A 14586-nucleotide genomic window follows, 5' to 3' on the forward strand; every position below is an offset into this window, starting at 1 on the left:
AATTAATCCGTCCATTCACATTTTTTATTCAAATCAAATCAAAGCCATGATAGAGCGGTGTGCCGTTGTGATCGTGTTGATGTACTGCTTTAATTGTGCCTACGCTCACACACTGATTTGCTTAAATTGAATTCTTTTTATCCCACGCCTGCTGTTAAAACACAGAACACATAGAGTTCCTTCCAGCAGTCCTGAGGGCTCGGCTCTGTGTGCATTTTATTTTTCTCCAAACCTAACATGCCTGACTCAATTCCTGAGCTAACAATAAAGTCTATTAAGTGTCTGATGGGGATTATAACTTTTACTCAGCTATCCATTGTCAGCTTACTGGAAGAGACTCCTTTGAAAATAGTTGCTCCTTTTTATATATGTTTTTCACAGCTAAAAGCCATAAGCTAGCAAAAATTATTAATTGTGTACAATTTATACATTCATCCATTTGCTGCTGAGGTTCACAAGGCCAGTGGTGGTTTAAATGGTTAAGGTTCTGGGTTGCTGATTGAAAGATTGTGGCTCAAGCCCCAGCATTGCCAAGATGCCACAGCAAGGCCCTTGATCCTTTCTGCTTGAGGAACACTGCATCATGGCTGACCCTGTTCTCTGACTCCAACCTCCAAAGTTGGGATACACAAAAAAAGAAGTGAAAATATAGAGGTTTCTATCGTAAGGTTCCTGGAGTCTTATTCCGGGGGCTCAGGAGAAATTTAGGATGGGGTCGCAAAACCATCAAAGGGCATAATTACACACATTCATGCCCATTTACAGACAATTTAGAGATGATGCATGTCTATAGGCTAGAAGAAGACACTGGTGAAACCTGTAGAAAACCCCTGAGGTATGCAGGAATCTAACTGCCCAAATCACTACTAAGACATGCTTGGTGTCTGACAAGCTTCTTTATATTTTCCCTGTAGAAACCAAAACCTACTGTAACTATCAACTGATAGAAGTCTATCCCAAAGCCCCAAAATCTTTTCTGGTACCAAATACTTGGAAATGCGTTTCTGATCAGTCAATCATGAGGTACCACTGCAATGCATTAAAGCATTGTTGTTGATGCCAGATGGCTGGTGTGAGTATTTTAGAAACAGTTGATCTCCTGAGAGGTTCACGAACAACAGTCTCTAGGGTTGATGCAGAATGAGAAAAAAATTCAGTCAGCTGAAGTTCGGTGGGCAGAATAAAATGCCCAGGAGCTGATCGGCGAAGATGAAGAAGCTGGGCGAAAAGGGTATAGTAACTCATATAAGCTCCCGTTACAACCATGGTCAGCAGAAAAGCACCTCATAGTGCACTGATCTGAGGCTACTTTAGGCACAGGGTCAATGAAACTGGTCTTCAACTGTGCTGATTAAATAAAATAAAGAATAAGAATAATAAGAACACGAGTATCCATGTTCAGATTTACTCATTAAAGTACTAATCCCCTAAATTATATGCTATTTCATTTATAAACCTTAGCATCTAGCATGGAAACATTTGAAACATCACATAAGTTTTGTTTTTTTCTCTAAATACATTTGAAGCAAATGTTTTAATTTACAGATTTTGTGTTTTAATTAAAGTTTGCATTACTATCTCAAATGAGGATGGGGATGAGGTTGGGGATGAGGATGGGGTTGAGAAGGGAGAAGTGGCAGTCTTGTGGATAAGTTGTTGGATTATAGATCAGGAGTTTGTGGGTTCAAATCCTGGGTCCACCAGAATGTCTCTTTTCATCGTGCTGATTGTGGTCATGATCCTTATGTAATATAAAATGACAAAGTTCTAAAGATCAATAAAATCTAACCACACAGTAGTTTGTTTTTAAAGGTGATACGTTATTGCCTACATTTCAAGCTTACTTACAGTTCACTCATAAAAGGTTGATTTCAAGGTGTCAGTTCTTTCATTTTTATTTTTATACACGTCTGCCAATAGACATTGTCACAAAGCAGCCTCAAAGGGATCCAGATATGGATTTAGAGCCCTAATGAGCAAGCCAGGGGCAAAAACGAAAAGAAAAACTCCTTGAGATGACACGAGGGGGAGAAAAAAAGCCTTGAGAGAAACCAGACTCAAAAGGGATCCCATTGTCTTTGCAGTAATCTGGAGATCAGATGTTTAACTGTGCACTTAAAACATAATTTATTTCTAATTGGCTGTTGAAATTAGGAATCTAGGACTGTGCTTGTATATATGAAGATAGAGATTGCTTCATTAGGACTAATTACTTCTAATCCAATAAAATCTTCACAGAGCTTTTTTTTTTCTTTTGGTAAAAGGCTCAGTTAGGTCTGTAGACTGATCCCTTACAAAACCTGCCTTTGTGGAATAATGATACATGATTTGTTAACCAATTGGTTCCATGCTGTGCTGTGTGTCCAGGAGCAAAATACATTCTGAATTACCCAAAAAGACTCCACGGATTTTTACCATTGACTAAAAGGAATAAAAAAATAAGGGAGATCTTGATTAGGGAACAATTGTCCATTTCAGCAGTGAATATATTCAGCTAAAATTAAAAACAAATAATAATAAAAAACATAAGCGGGTTGAATAGTTTAGATTAAGGTTAATGCTTAAGTGTAAATAATGATTTCTACAGTTTCGTTTTCTATATTTAATTCTTTATTTTAATCACCTTCCAGGATTGTTCTTATGTTTTTTGAAATAAAATGTTTTATGTTTTGTGATTAAAAAAAACAGTAGGGTCTCAGTTGTTTTAGAAACGCTTCAGAAAACTCCGTTGGGCCTCAAAACAAAAACAAAACAAAAACAAAACTAACGTGTAGCCAATGAGCAGAAAGGGGCGTGTCTTGTCAATATGGGCGGAGAGAGTGTTCAGTGCACATGTGTAACATTAGCAGAAAGCGGTTTTAACATTGACATGGCGGATAAAAACAAAGAAAGAAAGCGAAGAAATGGAGCTAAAACTTTCACAGTACAACACACAGTACTACAAAAACACATTTGTATTACCATAATATTACTCATTGAGTTCATTTATTGATAAAAATATCCCCTCTGTCAGCTGCCCCAACAGGTTCCACTATAATACTTGTCTGGGTTATACTTGGGTTATACTTGTCTGGTGTATGTGTGGGGCGGAGCTATCAAAACAGGGGTGGGACCCATTTGGGTTAGGGGCGTGTTTGTTTTGGTGATTTCAAATGTCAACATTGGCTTTCAAACAACGGAGACCCCACCTTTAAGTGATTCTGTCAAAATGTATTTTGTATATATTCACTTCTGACCTCACTGACCTCAATGAGCAAGGTGTTTACTCCTGTTGAACCAGAGATTTTTGTTTTGTTTAGTTTTGTTTTTTTGTTTTTTGCAGAAAGTTTGTATAAACTCAAGATTAAAATTATGCATGAAAAATGTGAAAGCACAGTATAGAACCCAAGACAACCTGTAGGGCGATCATCACTTTCTGAAATGTTTCCACCAGCTACAAACTTTTACCACTTAAGTTATTCTACTTTGGTATTTTCTGCTTGTATTTAGTCAGTTAAAGAAGTTTCTACACCATCAGGAAAGAAACAAAAAAATAGAATTTATTTCAAAAAGCAATTTCGCGTTTTGGCGTATTGTTTAGTCTGAAATTTCATTTTTTATAATGTAATGAAACATATTGTCAACAGTCTGAAAACAGCTTGTACATACATGAGAATATTATTCTCAAAATTCTTCACTTGTTCTCCACCCATTGCTTTCAAACCCGCCTCCAACCTTTTTCATATTTTCTAGACAGCTTTTTAACCTTTTAGACAATTCTCCTTGACATCTTCATCTTAAACACTACACGAATGTTGGCATAACAATTTTTTTCTTGCGATTTTTTTCATCCTTTTCTTTTTGATTTCTTTCTTGTTGCAACCTATATGGGAATGTAAGTTTCTTGGAATTGAACTTTTTTGAATAGAAATTGTAAAATAGAGGCATTCGTTTTTTTGTTTCCTGAAAATTTACATTTAAGTGTAATTTATTTCCTACGTACTTGTCTTATATCTACACTTATATGATTGAGTGTGTGTTTAGTATGGACTATACTGAGACAGTAGTGTGAGGAGGGGGAAAGAAAAAAAAAACACAATTTTGCCTTCACATTTTTTTTTCAGTATGCTTTAGCGGTGCTGCTGTTTCTGTGTCCCCTATGGGGAGGATGATTGAGGATCTTCTAGTACAACTTGTATGGGCCAGCAGAGATGAAATACACACACACACACATTCTCAAAGAAAGAGAGCGAGAGAGAGAGCGAGAGAGAGAGCATGTGAGAGAGAGAGAGAGAGAGAGAGAGACAGAGAGAGAGAGAGAGACAGAGAGAGAGAGAGAGAGAGAGATTTGACCTTTGAAGTGACATTTCAATAAACTCTAAACATAATGTATTACTTTACTCTTTGTGTATATGTTCACATATACATGTTTTGTCTCGATTTTTCGTATGTGTCTACTTGTGTCTAAACATCTGCATGTGCTTAAGCACATGTCCGCTTAACTATGAGCACCTGCTGTGATTCCGACTGACAGGCTGCTCGTGATCTCATAAAGTACTCGCGGTGATGGGCTCCGTCCCACATCTCATTAAAGCCGTGTCTCCTGTGAGACTCATCTTCCTCGTTCACTCCACAGCTCATTGATCACCTCTCTGCAATCAATGCCAATTAAAGTGCACAGGAACTCTTTAATAGTACAGCGAGGGGCTGCAAACTGGGCCGTCTTGACCTTCAGTGACCTTGGAACGACTGCCTGGGATGAAAAGCTGGCATATGCGAGCTATGAGAAGACAATGTCTGGTCCAGCAGGTTTCTGACTCGTGCAGCGAATAACAGTGTCCGGTTTTAATCATTTGATGAAGTAAGGAATCAAAAAGAATGAACAAAGAGTCTTGGAATTTTTTGTGTCGACAACAGTACTTTTTTTAATCCATGTATGTATGATTATCTGACACTACTGTGAGAAAAAAAATTATCTCTGAATTAATGATATCTTGGTGTTTGTATAGTACAGCATTACTCAAGGACAATGTAGGCTACATAAAATCTTAATAAGCTTTGTATTTGATGTGAAGTGACATTGCCAAGTTGGTGTGTGTGTGTCTGTCTGTGTGTGTGTGTGTGTGTGTGTGTGTTATGCCAGCTGTATTAGTACAGTACATTACAGCGGCTGACACGGATGAAGTGCTGATGTGGAATGTCATAAAACCAAATCTCAAAATTGCCACAAAGAGTCTATAACGGCATTATATCTCCTTATGAACGTCATGTCACCATGCGAGCAGACAATATTATAAAACAAACAAACAATCAAGTTATAATGTTTATATGGTAAAGCTTTACTCAAGGATAATGTGTACTTCATAACAATCCTCATGACACTTTATTTGGTGTCATGTTGACATAACACCCAAGTTAAGCGACATAGATTTTTCTTGGTATAAGACTGCACTATGTTAGACTTTGATCATTTTAATGGAATATGTGGATGTGGAATATCACACAACAACAAAAAATCTCTTTTCGGCTTATATCCATTGCCACAAAGAGCTTATGAAGATGTTATGTAGCCATATAAACATTATTAGCATATTTCGTACAAACAATTATGAAATACTGAAGGATTTTTGTTTTAGAAATGTCTACCTTTGGTGTATATAATAAATAAATTCTAATCAGTTATGTCATTTCATAGAGAAAAGGAGGAAGTGGTGATGTTAATAGCTATTGAGTTGTTGGTGTGTGTGTGTCTATCTGCGTGCAAGTAATATGTAGGCAGTGAAGCACGATTACTAGGATTTTGTACATGACTGCTTCAGTCCTTCCTGTGATTTGGTCACACTTTCATATCCAAAGCAAACTCTGGCCCTCGTGGCAGAAATTATCTCCATCACGCCATCTTCCTTTTTCTCAAACCACTGCTTTTACTGCTGACATTCACACCATCAGCGTCCATCCAGCACACACCCGGCCCATTTCTTCCCCTTCATTAGCCTCATGCTAACTAGTCATTCACTCAGTAATGACTCAAGGTGTGTGTCTGTGTGTGCGTATTATGGGATATGAAGCAAGGACATTATTATGACTTTGAGCCACCGGGATATTTCTTTATTAATCACGGTTGAATCTCTTCTCGCTATATTGAAGTTGTGAATCGGATCCTGATTGTCTTTTTGTCTTCTTCACCCTTACATAGAGGGGTTTAATAGAGAAAGACGAGGCAGTATTTCTGGTTCACTTATTCAGAAGATATTGGGTGATTATCATTTAAAAACAATTAACTTTTGTTTTTTTTTTTCTTTTTTTTTTACCTTATTTTAGATGTAATAACAGGACACAGTGTGCAGTCGTAGCTGGACCTGATGCATTCCCAGACCCCTGCCCAGGAACCTACAAGTACTTGGAAGTTCAGTACGAGTGTGTACCATACAGTAAGTACAACCTTTTGTCTTGCTGAACACACATACACACACAGTTTAATAAAGACCACATCAAAACCTCTGCATATTGTGCATAATCATGTCTAAAATGAAAATGAAGATTATTTTGCTCAATACTGAAATCACAATTTGTTTTATTGCAAATTTTAAATCTACTTTTTTTTCACATATCATAAGTCTATATCTTTTCACCAGGATCTTTAAAAAAAGTTAAAACTTTCACATAAAGACATTTAGTATGAATTGTGGATATGTTTAATATGCTACACAGTCTATTAAAGATAACACCATCTTTGAAGCTTATGAACATATTCATAACATGTAATAAAGCATTCATAAGATATTTTATGCATTGTTAATACACAATCTTTAATCATTTTGCTTCAGTTATTTATGAAAATGCCTTAAACTTTATAACAGTATTTATTTTTTATGTTATGAATTGTTAACATCATGATTTAAAAGTAGTGCTCATAACAGATTATAACACCATTACCAAACACTTGTAAACTAAGGGTGTAATTTCTTCAGTATTGATGTGTTATAAACAGTGCTTATAATTCTTATAGTAAACAGTTTATAACTGCATTGTAAACATTACTATACACCTCCATGCATTTTCATGAATAATTATAACAATGTGATTAAGGCTTTATGAATGCATTATAGCAGGTAATAAACGTATTCCTATGCTATTATACATATAGTCTTCATACAGTCATAATGATAGCATTTGCTTAAGGTTACTGTTCACAGAGCTACATGGCACCTTCATAAACCTTTTGGAACAAGTGACATAAACCTGGGTAAATGTTTATAATCCTTATTACAATATGTGTCAGCTGACATAATGGTTGCTTTTTTCATTTTATATCATTCTTTATTATATCAAGTGAACTGACTGTTAGGATAATTTCCATATTGATTTGCCAGTTGTTATGAACAGGTTATGAAGTTTTTATTCAGCCTTATGAACATATAGTCGCTGTCGGGCGGAATTCTCATATCTCCAAAACCATTATTTTTCAGGAAATGAAAAAAACGCCGTACCTTATCTGCAGTGCACAGGGTTTAGTCCGCGTTGCAGTGGATTGTCTTGCGCTAAATTCCTGTCCTCAGACGAGCACCAGAACTAGCGGGGGTCAAGATTTTTTTTTCTCTGAGCCCAGTGTTTTGAAGACATTTACCTCAGAAGGCGTGTTGATTCGTTGCGACGTTGAGAAATATGCCGCGAAGCTCTCCCGCGGAGTGAGGAAGAGGTGGACAGTTGAAGTGTCCAATGGAGTTATGAGATTTGCGCTCAAGCTATTTTCAAGACTTTAGATTGGTTAATAACGTAAAAATAACAGACCCATGTGGGGACTGACCAATAGCATTGATATGTGAAAAAATATGAAATTGACCAAATTTGGACATACGAGGTTTCCGCCCGACAGCAACGATATGTAAAGTAGTAACATATAAATAGTATTGAAAATCAATTTGTAAAAACACATTTAAAAAAAAATTACATTAAAAGTAAGGTACATTTTAAAAATAAGTGTCAGCTGACATAACCTGACATAGCATATAGTGACATAGACTTTACTTGGCATAAGGTTCAGTTATGACACTTCTCAGGCTGCCTTGAATAAAAGGTTAATAACAATTGACTTTGTTTTTATTGTGATCTGTAAGACACTAGAACCATCCCTAAATGACCATGAGTTATGTTCATGACTAATTGTTATAAGCAGCTTATAAACAGTTATGAACATTTACTTTTTAAGTAATTAGTTGTAAATTAAGCGCCTTATTTTGCTTAAGTAAAGCATCAGTGTCAATATTAAGTCCTACTAACACACACACACACACACACACACACACACACACACACACACACACACACACATACAATATTCTAAAACAAAGCTCTTAAGTAGGTTTTCTCTTGGTTTATTTCAAACCTCATATTTCATAAGATAAAATTATCTCCCAAGAATTCAAACCCATAAATTCTCATTTTGTAGTTTCTGTTTTGTCTGTGTGTGAACTGTGCATGTGTGTGTGTGTGTGTGTGTGTGTGTGTGTGTGTGTGTGTGTGTGTGTTGTGTGTGTGTGTGTGTGTGTTTGTACAGCCCCCAAAGCGGATCTATATGATAAAGTAGCTAAGTGCTATAGTGTGTCAAAATGACTAAGTTGCCAGATCTGGAAGGATAGTGCGCTTGGCTGTGATAGATTTTCCATAATGTTATCTTCGGGGACCAGGTGAGAGGATTTTATTTCTCTGTCTGGAACAGCCAATCACAAAACACTACACTGCACCACCTACTAGCTTTAATACAAAACATACTGAAAATTCTGAAGCGAGGGATCTTGTACAGTATGTAATCAGATCTCATGCATTTGGACTATCGTGACTATGAGATGCTGCGTCACATGTATTTAGTTTTACCTTTTTATTTAACTATTTTATTTATTCTCATGATACAGGTCATGCTGATGTGGCAAGGATGTTGGTGCTAGATCAAACTGGTTTTTGAGCATTTGATGATCTGATGTACTCCTGGGAGTTTACACCATGTGCTGCACTATTACAAAAAAAAAATAAATAAATAAAAAATTGAAGTGAGCAGCAGTTGCTATGATTACTTAAATAAACATTCATTGCAACCATGCTGAGCAGAAAAGCAACTCAGCATGCATTACACTTTCTTATAAAGGGGTTTCTAATTAAGTGGTCGGTATAATTAAAAATCAGACAGTAATGGAATAGAATTGTCTCCTGTCCTCGGGTATTATTTACCGTCTCCTTGAATATATAAAGGATGTAAATTTTAAGTGCTCGATTTCTCCCATCAGCAGGGAATTAATTAATAAATCGATCAGTTAAGTTGCCACGTACACAAAAGAGTTTCTAGCCGTGAATCCCCACAGAGACACCAGTTGCTAAAGTGTCCTTGTGTTTCAAACTGTCGCACCAAATCAGTACAGAGACAGTGAAGAGCGATCAGGGAAGGAAGGACGGCTGGGTGGTATAACAGAACCCGAGACAGACAGGTGGAACGCTTGAGAGATGGAGAGACAGACATGTTTTCTTTCAGGAGATAATTAAGTCGCAGGTGGTCTTGGGCAAAGGGGAGGGGCTTGACGTTGTGGTAATTAGTGTCTGGAAATTGGAATTTTTTTAGAAGTCGTGTATGATGGCAGTGAGTAATAAGGAGTGCAGCCATCCGGCACAAGCAGCAAGAAGAAACTCAACTTAGTGACAAGTCCGTTCCTTGTTTTTTGCTCTCTATCTTCCTGTCAGTGTGTCAGATGGAAAGGTGCTGTGCTAGAAAAAAAAATCACAAGATTCCGCAACCTTCAAAGACTCTGATATATGAGGAATTTGAAGGATGGTAGGTGGGCATTGCTTTATTTCTCTTCTTTTTATTTCTTCTTTCCTGGTAGGAGCCGAGACCAAAGCAACAGCTGGTGGCTGGTGTGTGTTATGTATCGCAAAAAAAAAAAAAGTTATGAAGTTAGTAAAAAGTGCTAGGTTCTTATACTGGCTTATGACTTATATACCATGATTATATTATAAATGAACATCTTGTTATTTCAAGATATTATCTCATTTTTTGTGACTTTTTTTTTTAGTATTGAGTACATATACTAAAAGATTATGAGGTGTTAAATTTGAAATAAAAATGAGATCTGTTGAAATATTGTGCAGATAAAAATGAGTCAATGATGAGATAACAAGATAATTACATTTTAGTTATCACATATATTCAAATGATATCATAATATCTTCAAAGTGGGGACATGATGTCATGCTGGTTATCACCATTGGGTTTGGAAGTTCAAATCCCACCACCACCATAAGTGAACTGAATATCTTAATATAATGAATTGGAAAAATGAGATATTTAAAATCAAAGTACCTGTTAACTTAGACCCATATAGTTACTAAAATGTCCATAATTTTGAAAATGTCCACAAATATGCGTCCAAATTATCAAGCAAAAACAAAAACAAAAAAGGAAAAACAAAAAAATAAATAATAAAAAATATGTATATAATAAATAAAACAATAATAAATCATATTTTAAAACTATAAAATAAAAATGTAAATAATATTATCATAATTTAATATTCATCAAGTTTTTCCAATCAGCAGTCAAGAAGAGATTTATGATTTCTTTTAATTTGTACATTATCTAAATTTTTATTTATTTATTTATTTATTTATTATCATTTTAGGATTGTTTTGTAAATTAAATGTCATTTAAGTTCTAGTCAATTTTCTTTCGTTGAAATTTTGATAAAAATAAACTTCAATCAAAGTAGCATTCAATTAAAAAAATCAACTAAACAAATAATTTAATTCTATCACTTTAACTGAATGCAATTTTCAGCTTGTCCTCAGGGCGTGAAAACTTTTGCACTCAGCAGCAAGCAAATATTGTGAAATAGACCATTCTGGAAAGCTATGTTGATGATTATCTAATGTTACTTAAAATCTCACAAATAATTCAAGGAATTACACACACACACACACACACACACACACACACACACACACACACACACACACACACACATCTAGAAGCCATGTTACTAATAATAAACTAATAAACTAATGTTCTATCCAGGCAACCCAATAGGTTCTGAGCTGCTACACACACCATTTGTGCAGGTGTGTGTGTGCATGTGTGTCACCCAGTTGTGAGCATTATTTTTATAGTGACCAGGTGACCACGGCGCAGTGGGCTCGACCGCACCGTCGCTGTGATTTATGCCGTAGAGCATCGGCTTTACGATGACTTATTACACTGACTGGGAGTTTTGTGACCTTGAGTCCGACTGAGCCAGTATGGCCTCCCTCTCGTCCCTGCGGTTTTCCAAAGCCGGCTGTCTGCAACTGCGCTTAGACCAGGGGGTCAGGACACATCCAGCCCACTGATTTTCACACCACGACCCAACACACACACACACACTCATGCAATTAGAGCCATGTGTTTGGAAATATGCTGACTTCTACTAATTAATTCTGAAAGGCTTTGTCTGAAGCACCGCTAATTAACGCTAACTGTGAATTTGGGGGAGCCCTCTTTTGTTTTCTAGTTTGTGCAGCCTCAGAGAGCAAACACTGCAAAATGAGGAAGAAAGAAGAAAGAGAGAGAGACGATGTAGCCGTGTTGAAGCACAGGACCCTCGGCCTGTTTTGTATGCCGCAGGTTGACGTGATTAGTCTTTGATTTCCATTTAGCTGCAACGGCCATGCTCTGCTGCCTGGGTGAAATAAGCGCTGTCCTGCCTCTATTATGGCTTCTGCCTCTGTGTGTGTGTGTGTGTGTGTGTGTGTGTGTGTGTGTGTGTGTGTGTGTGTGGGTTGTCCTGCAGGGAGAGGGACGGAGTCAGTGGGCTGCACAGCATTAACCAGTTTTATGAGCGGGACACGGGAAGCCATGATTGTTTTGGCAGATTCTACTGCACCTGCTGCTTTCCACTTTTTCTCCATCTCTCTCTATCTCTCTCTCTCTCTCTCTCTCTTTATATATATATATATATATATATATATATATATATATATATATATATATATATATATATATATTTTTTTTTTTTTTTTTCTAATTCTGTCTCTTCCCCCAACCTCCCTCTCTCAATCCCTGTATCTTTATTTCTCATCTTTCTTTTTTTGTCCTCCTGCTCTTTCTTTTTTTCTGCTAATTCTCTTTCTTGCTTGTACTCGTTCCTTTTGCTTCCTTTTAGATGTTCATGCCATCTCTCCCTGTCTACCCTTTCCCACCATTCCTCCCTTTCTACTCTTGCTATCTTTCCTTTTCCCCACACTTTCACTTTTATCTATCTTCTGGTATCTTTCTTTTACTTTTTTTTTCAGTTTTGTTATCTTACACCTCACTCACTCTTTTGCTCCTTCTCTTAATTGTACTCTCTCTCTCTCTCTCTCTCTCTCTCTCTCTCTCTCTCTCTCTCTCTCTCTCTCTCTCTCTCTCTCTCTCTCTCTCTCTCTCTCTCTCTCTGTCCCGTCACACTTCTTGTTGTCCTTTACCAAACAGCACCTGTGCTCCGCCTGTGACCGTGCGCGCCTTGTTACCACGACGACATACCACTCACAACCCGTGCTCGTTAATCGTATCCAATCAGAGAAGGTCCAGGAAGTGATGCGGTGGATGTGGTGATCAGGGTTACTGTGATTGTGAGTGTGTGTGCAGCTGTGTGTGCTGATCAGACAGGAGCGGAACTGGGGCTTGGCGGGGTTCGTCGTGGTCAGGTGTCGCCCATGTGGAGGTGATTTCAGGGATGAGTCGCAAAATAAATCTCATTTAGGAAGCAGCCATGACGATTTTCACACTGTTAGTGGAATTTATTTTTCCAGCCAGGATTTGTTTGTGAGATTTGCTTTTATACAATTAATAAAAAGATCATTGTTTGTTTAAATAAATGTACAAGGTCACACTCTTAGTTTCTTCTAGAATTGAACAATTGTGCAAAAACGAACGCATGCAAACGACTGTCCAATTCCAAAAGTTCCAAATGTTCCTGAGCGACACACCAGACGATTACAGCGTCCATGTCCGTGTGGCGGCCATCTTGTGTATGAACCCAGGTTAAAATGCACCTGTGATAGACGCCATGCTGCGGCGTCTGAGCCGCGTTATTAGATGATTTATATCGCACCGTCCTGTTTCGCACTTTAGTCGTCATTTAGTCGATTGTGATCTCTCTGTGGCTCTCTGTGATCTTTGCCTTTTCCTTTTACTGAGTTTTGTACATGTCCTTGAAGCTGAAGCATGAGCACGCTTAGAAACGCTGCATTTGATTTACCTCAGAAGTGCCAACTCTTTTGATTCCTGTGCTTTCATGCTGCAAAGCGGAGAAATAAATAAGCTTGATGTTAGTTGATGTTTGTCTTTGGTTAGCGACAAGCTAGTCAGTCATCTGTGATGAGTGATGTATATTAATCTCCTCAGATCAGTGAAATCATTTCCCTAGATGGAGATTTATACTGGGGACATGTTTTTTTAGGTCAGAGGTTGAATACTTTCATCTTTTTCATCCCTGTTTTTTATTTTCCCTTCTTTCCTCTTCCTCCTCCGACACTCTTACTTTCTCTCTCTCTCTCTCTCTCTCTCTCTCTCTCTCTCTCTCTCTCTCTCTTTTTTCTCTCAATCTCTCTCTCTCTCTCTTGCTCTCTTGCTCTCTCTTTCTCTCTCCCTCTCTCGCTCTCACTATCTTTTTTCTCCCCCTCTCTCTCCATCTCTCTTTCTCTCTCTCTCTTTCTCTCTCGCTCTCTCACTCTCTCTCTCCCTCTCCTCTTGTTTCTCACTCTCTCTACTCCTCTTCCTTCTCATGTTCTTTCTATGTTTGAAATTTCTTTCTCAGTCTGATCCATTCCCTTTGTGAGATTCCACAGAGACAGGAACCCAGACCATGGCGGACGTTTTCAAAATATTTTTTAAACGCCTTTATAATAATAATAAATAACTGTCACTGTATAAAATTAGATTGAAATATATGAATCTTGCAATATACGATCATGATGTCTGGCATTTGCGCAAGGAAACGATCTAAGGGGCATAGTGCGAATGGGCTGTGCTCACTCACACACACACACACACACACACACACACACACACACACACACACACACACACACACACTATTTACACTCAAATTAAATTGAATGACGTTACAGTCGCCGTGCCCTGCTGTGCTGATGGATGGCTGTGCGCTCCTAGACTGATGAGAAAATTAGAACATTTTACTAAATGTGGGTATCCACATGTGTGTCTGTGTGTTTGTGTGTGTCTGTGTGTCTGTGTGTCTGTGTGTTTGTGCGTGTCTGAGAAAAAAAAAGCCATGCAAAGGTGTGATTACAGCAGTATGTACTGGTGACTGTGATTGGTCCGTATGTGATAGATGCTTTCTTTTTAATCACAGGTTGCACTAGGCATCACACCTCCCACACACACACACACACACACACACACAGACACACACACACACACACACAGAACGGCATCACAAGCTTTTTATCATCTGGCTTTGAGGCTGGAATATATTTAAAAAAGAGATGCTTATATTATGTCTGCTCTAGTTGTGTGTGTGTGTGTGTGTGTGTGTGTGTGTCTGTGTGTGTGTGTGTGTGTGTGTGTGTGTGTGTGCATGCACG

At 37.7% G+C, this 14586-nt stretch overlaps 1 protein-coding gene across 8 annotated transcripts in view; it reads left to right on the forward strand.

Moving 5' to 3' along the window:
- Window positions 1-14586, forward strand: part of LOC132841763 (adhesion G protein-coupled receptor L3-like) — a 276039-nt gene that overhangs the window by 144096 nt on the left and 117357 nt on the right. For all 8 annotated transcript variants that reach the window (XM_060864273.1, XM_060864276.1, XM_060864278.1 and 5 more), the window contains one exon: window positions 6301-6410. In XM_060864273.1, the coding sequence (XP_060720256.1) occupies window positions 6301-6410 (110 nt within the window). The remainder of the gene's footprint in view (window positions 1-6300; window positions 6411-14586) is intronic.

The sequence above is a fragment of the Tachysurus vachellii genome, chromosome 2 (genome assembly GCF_030014155.1).
Source record: "Tachysurus vachellii isolate PV-2020 chromosome 2, HZAU_Pvac_v1, whole genome shotgun sequence".
Lineage (NCBI taxonomy): Eukaryota > Metazoa > Chordata > Actinopteri > Siluriformes > Bagridae > Tachysurus > Tachysurus vachellii.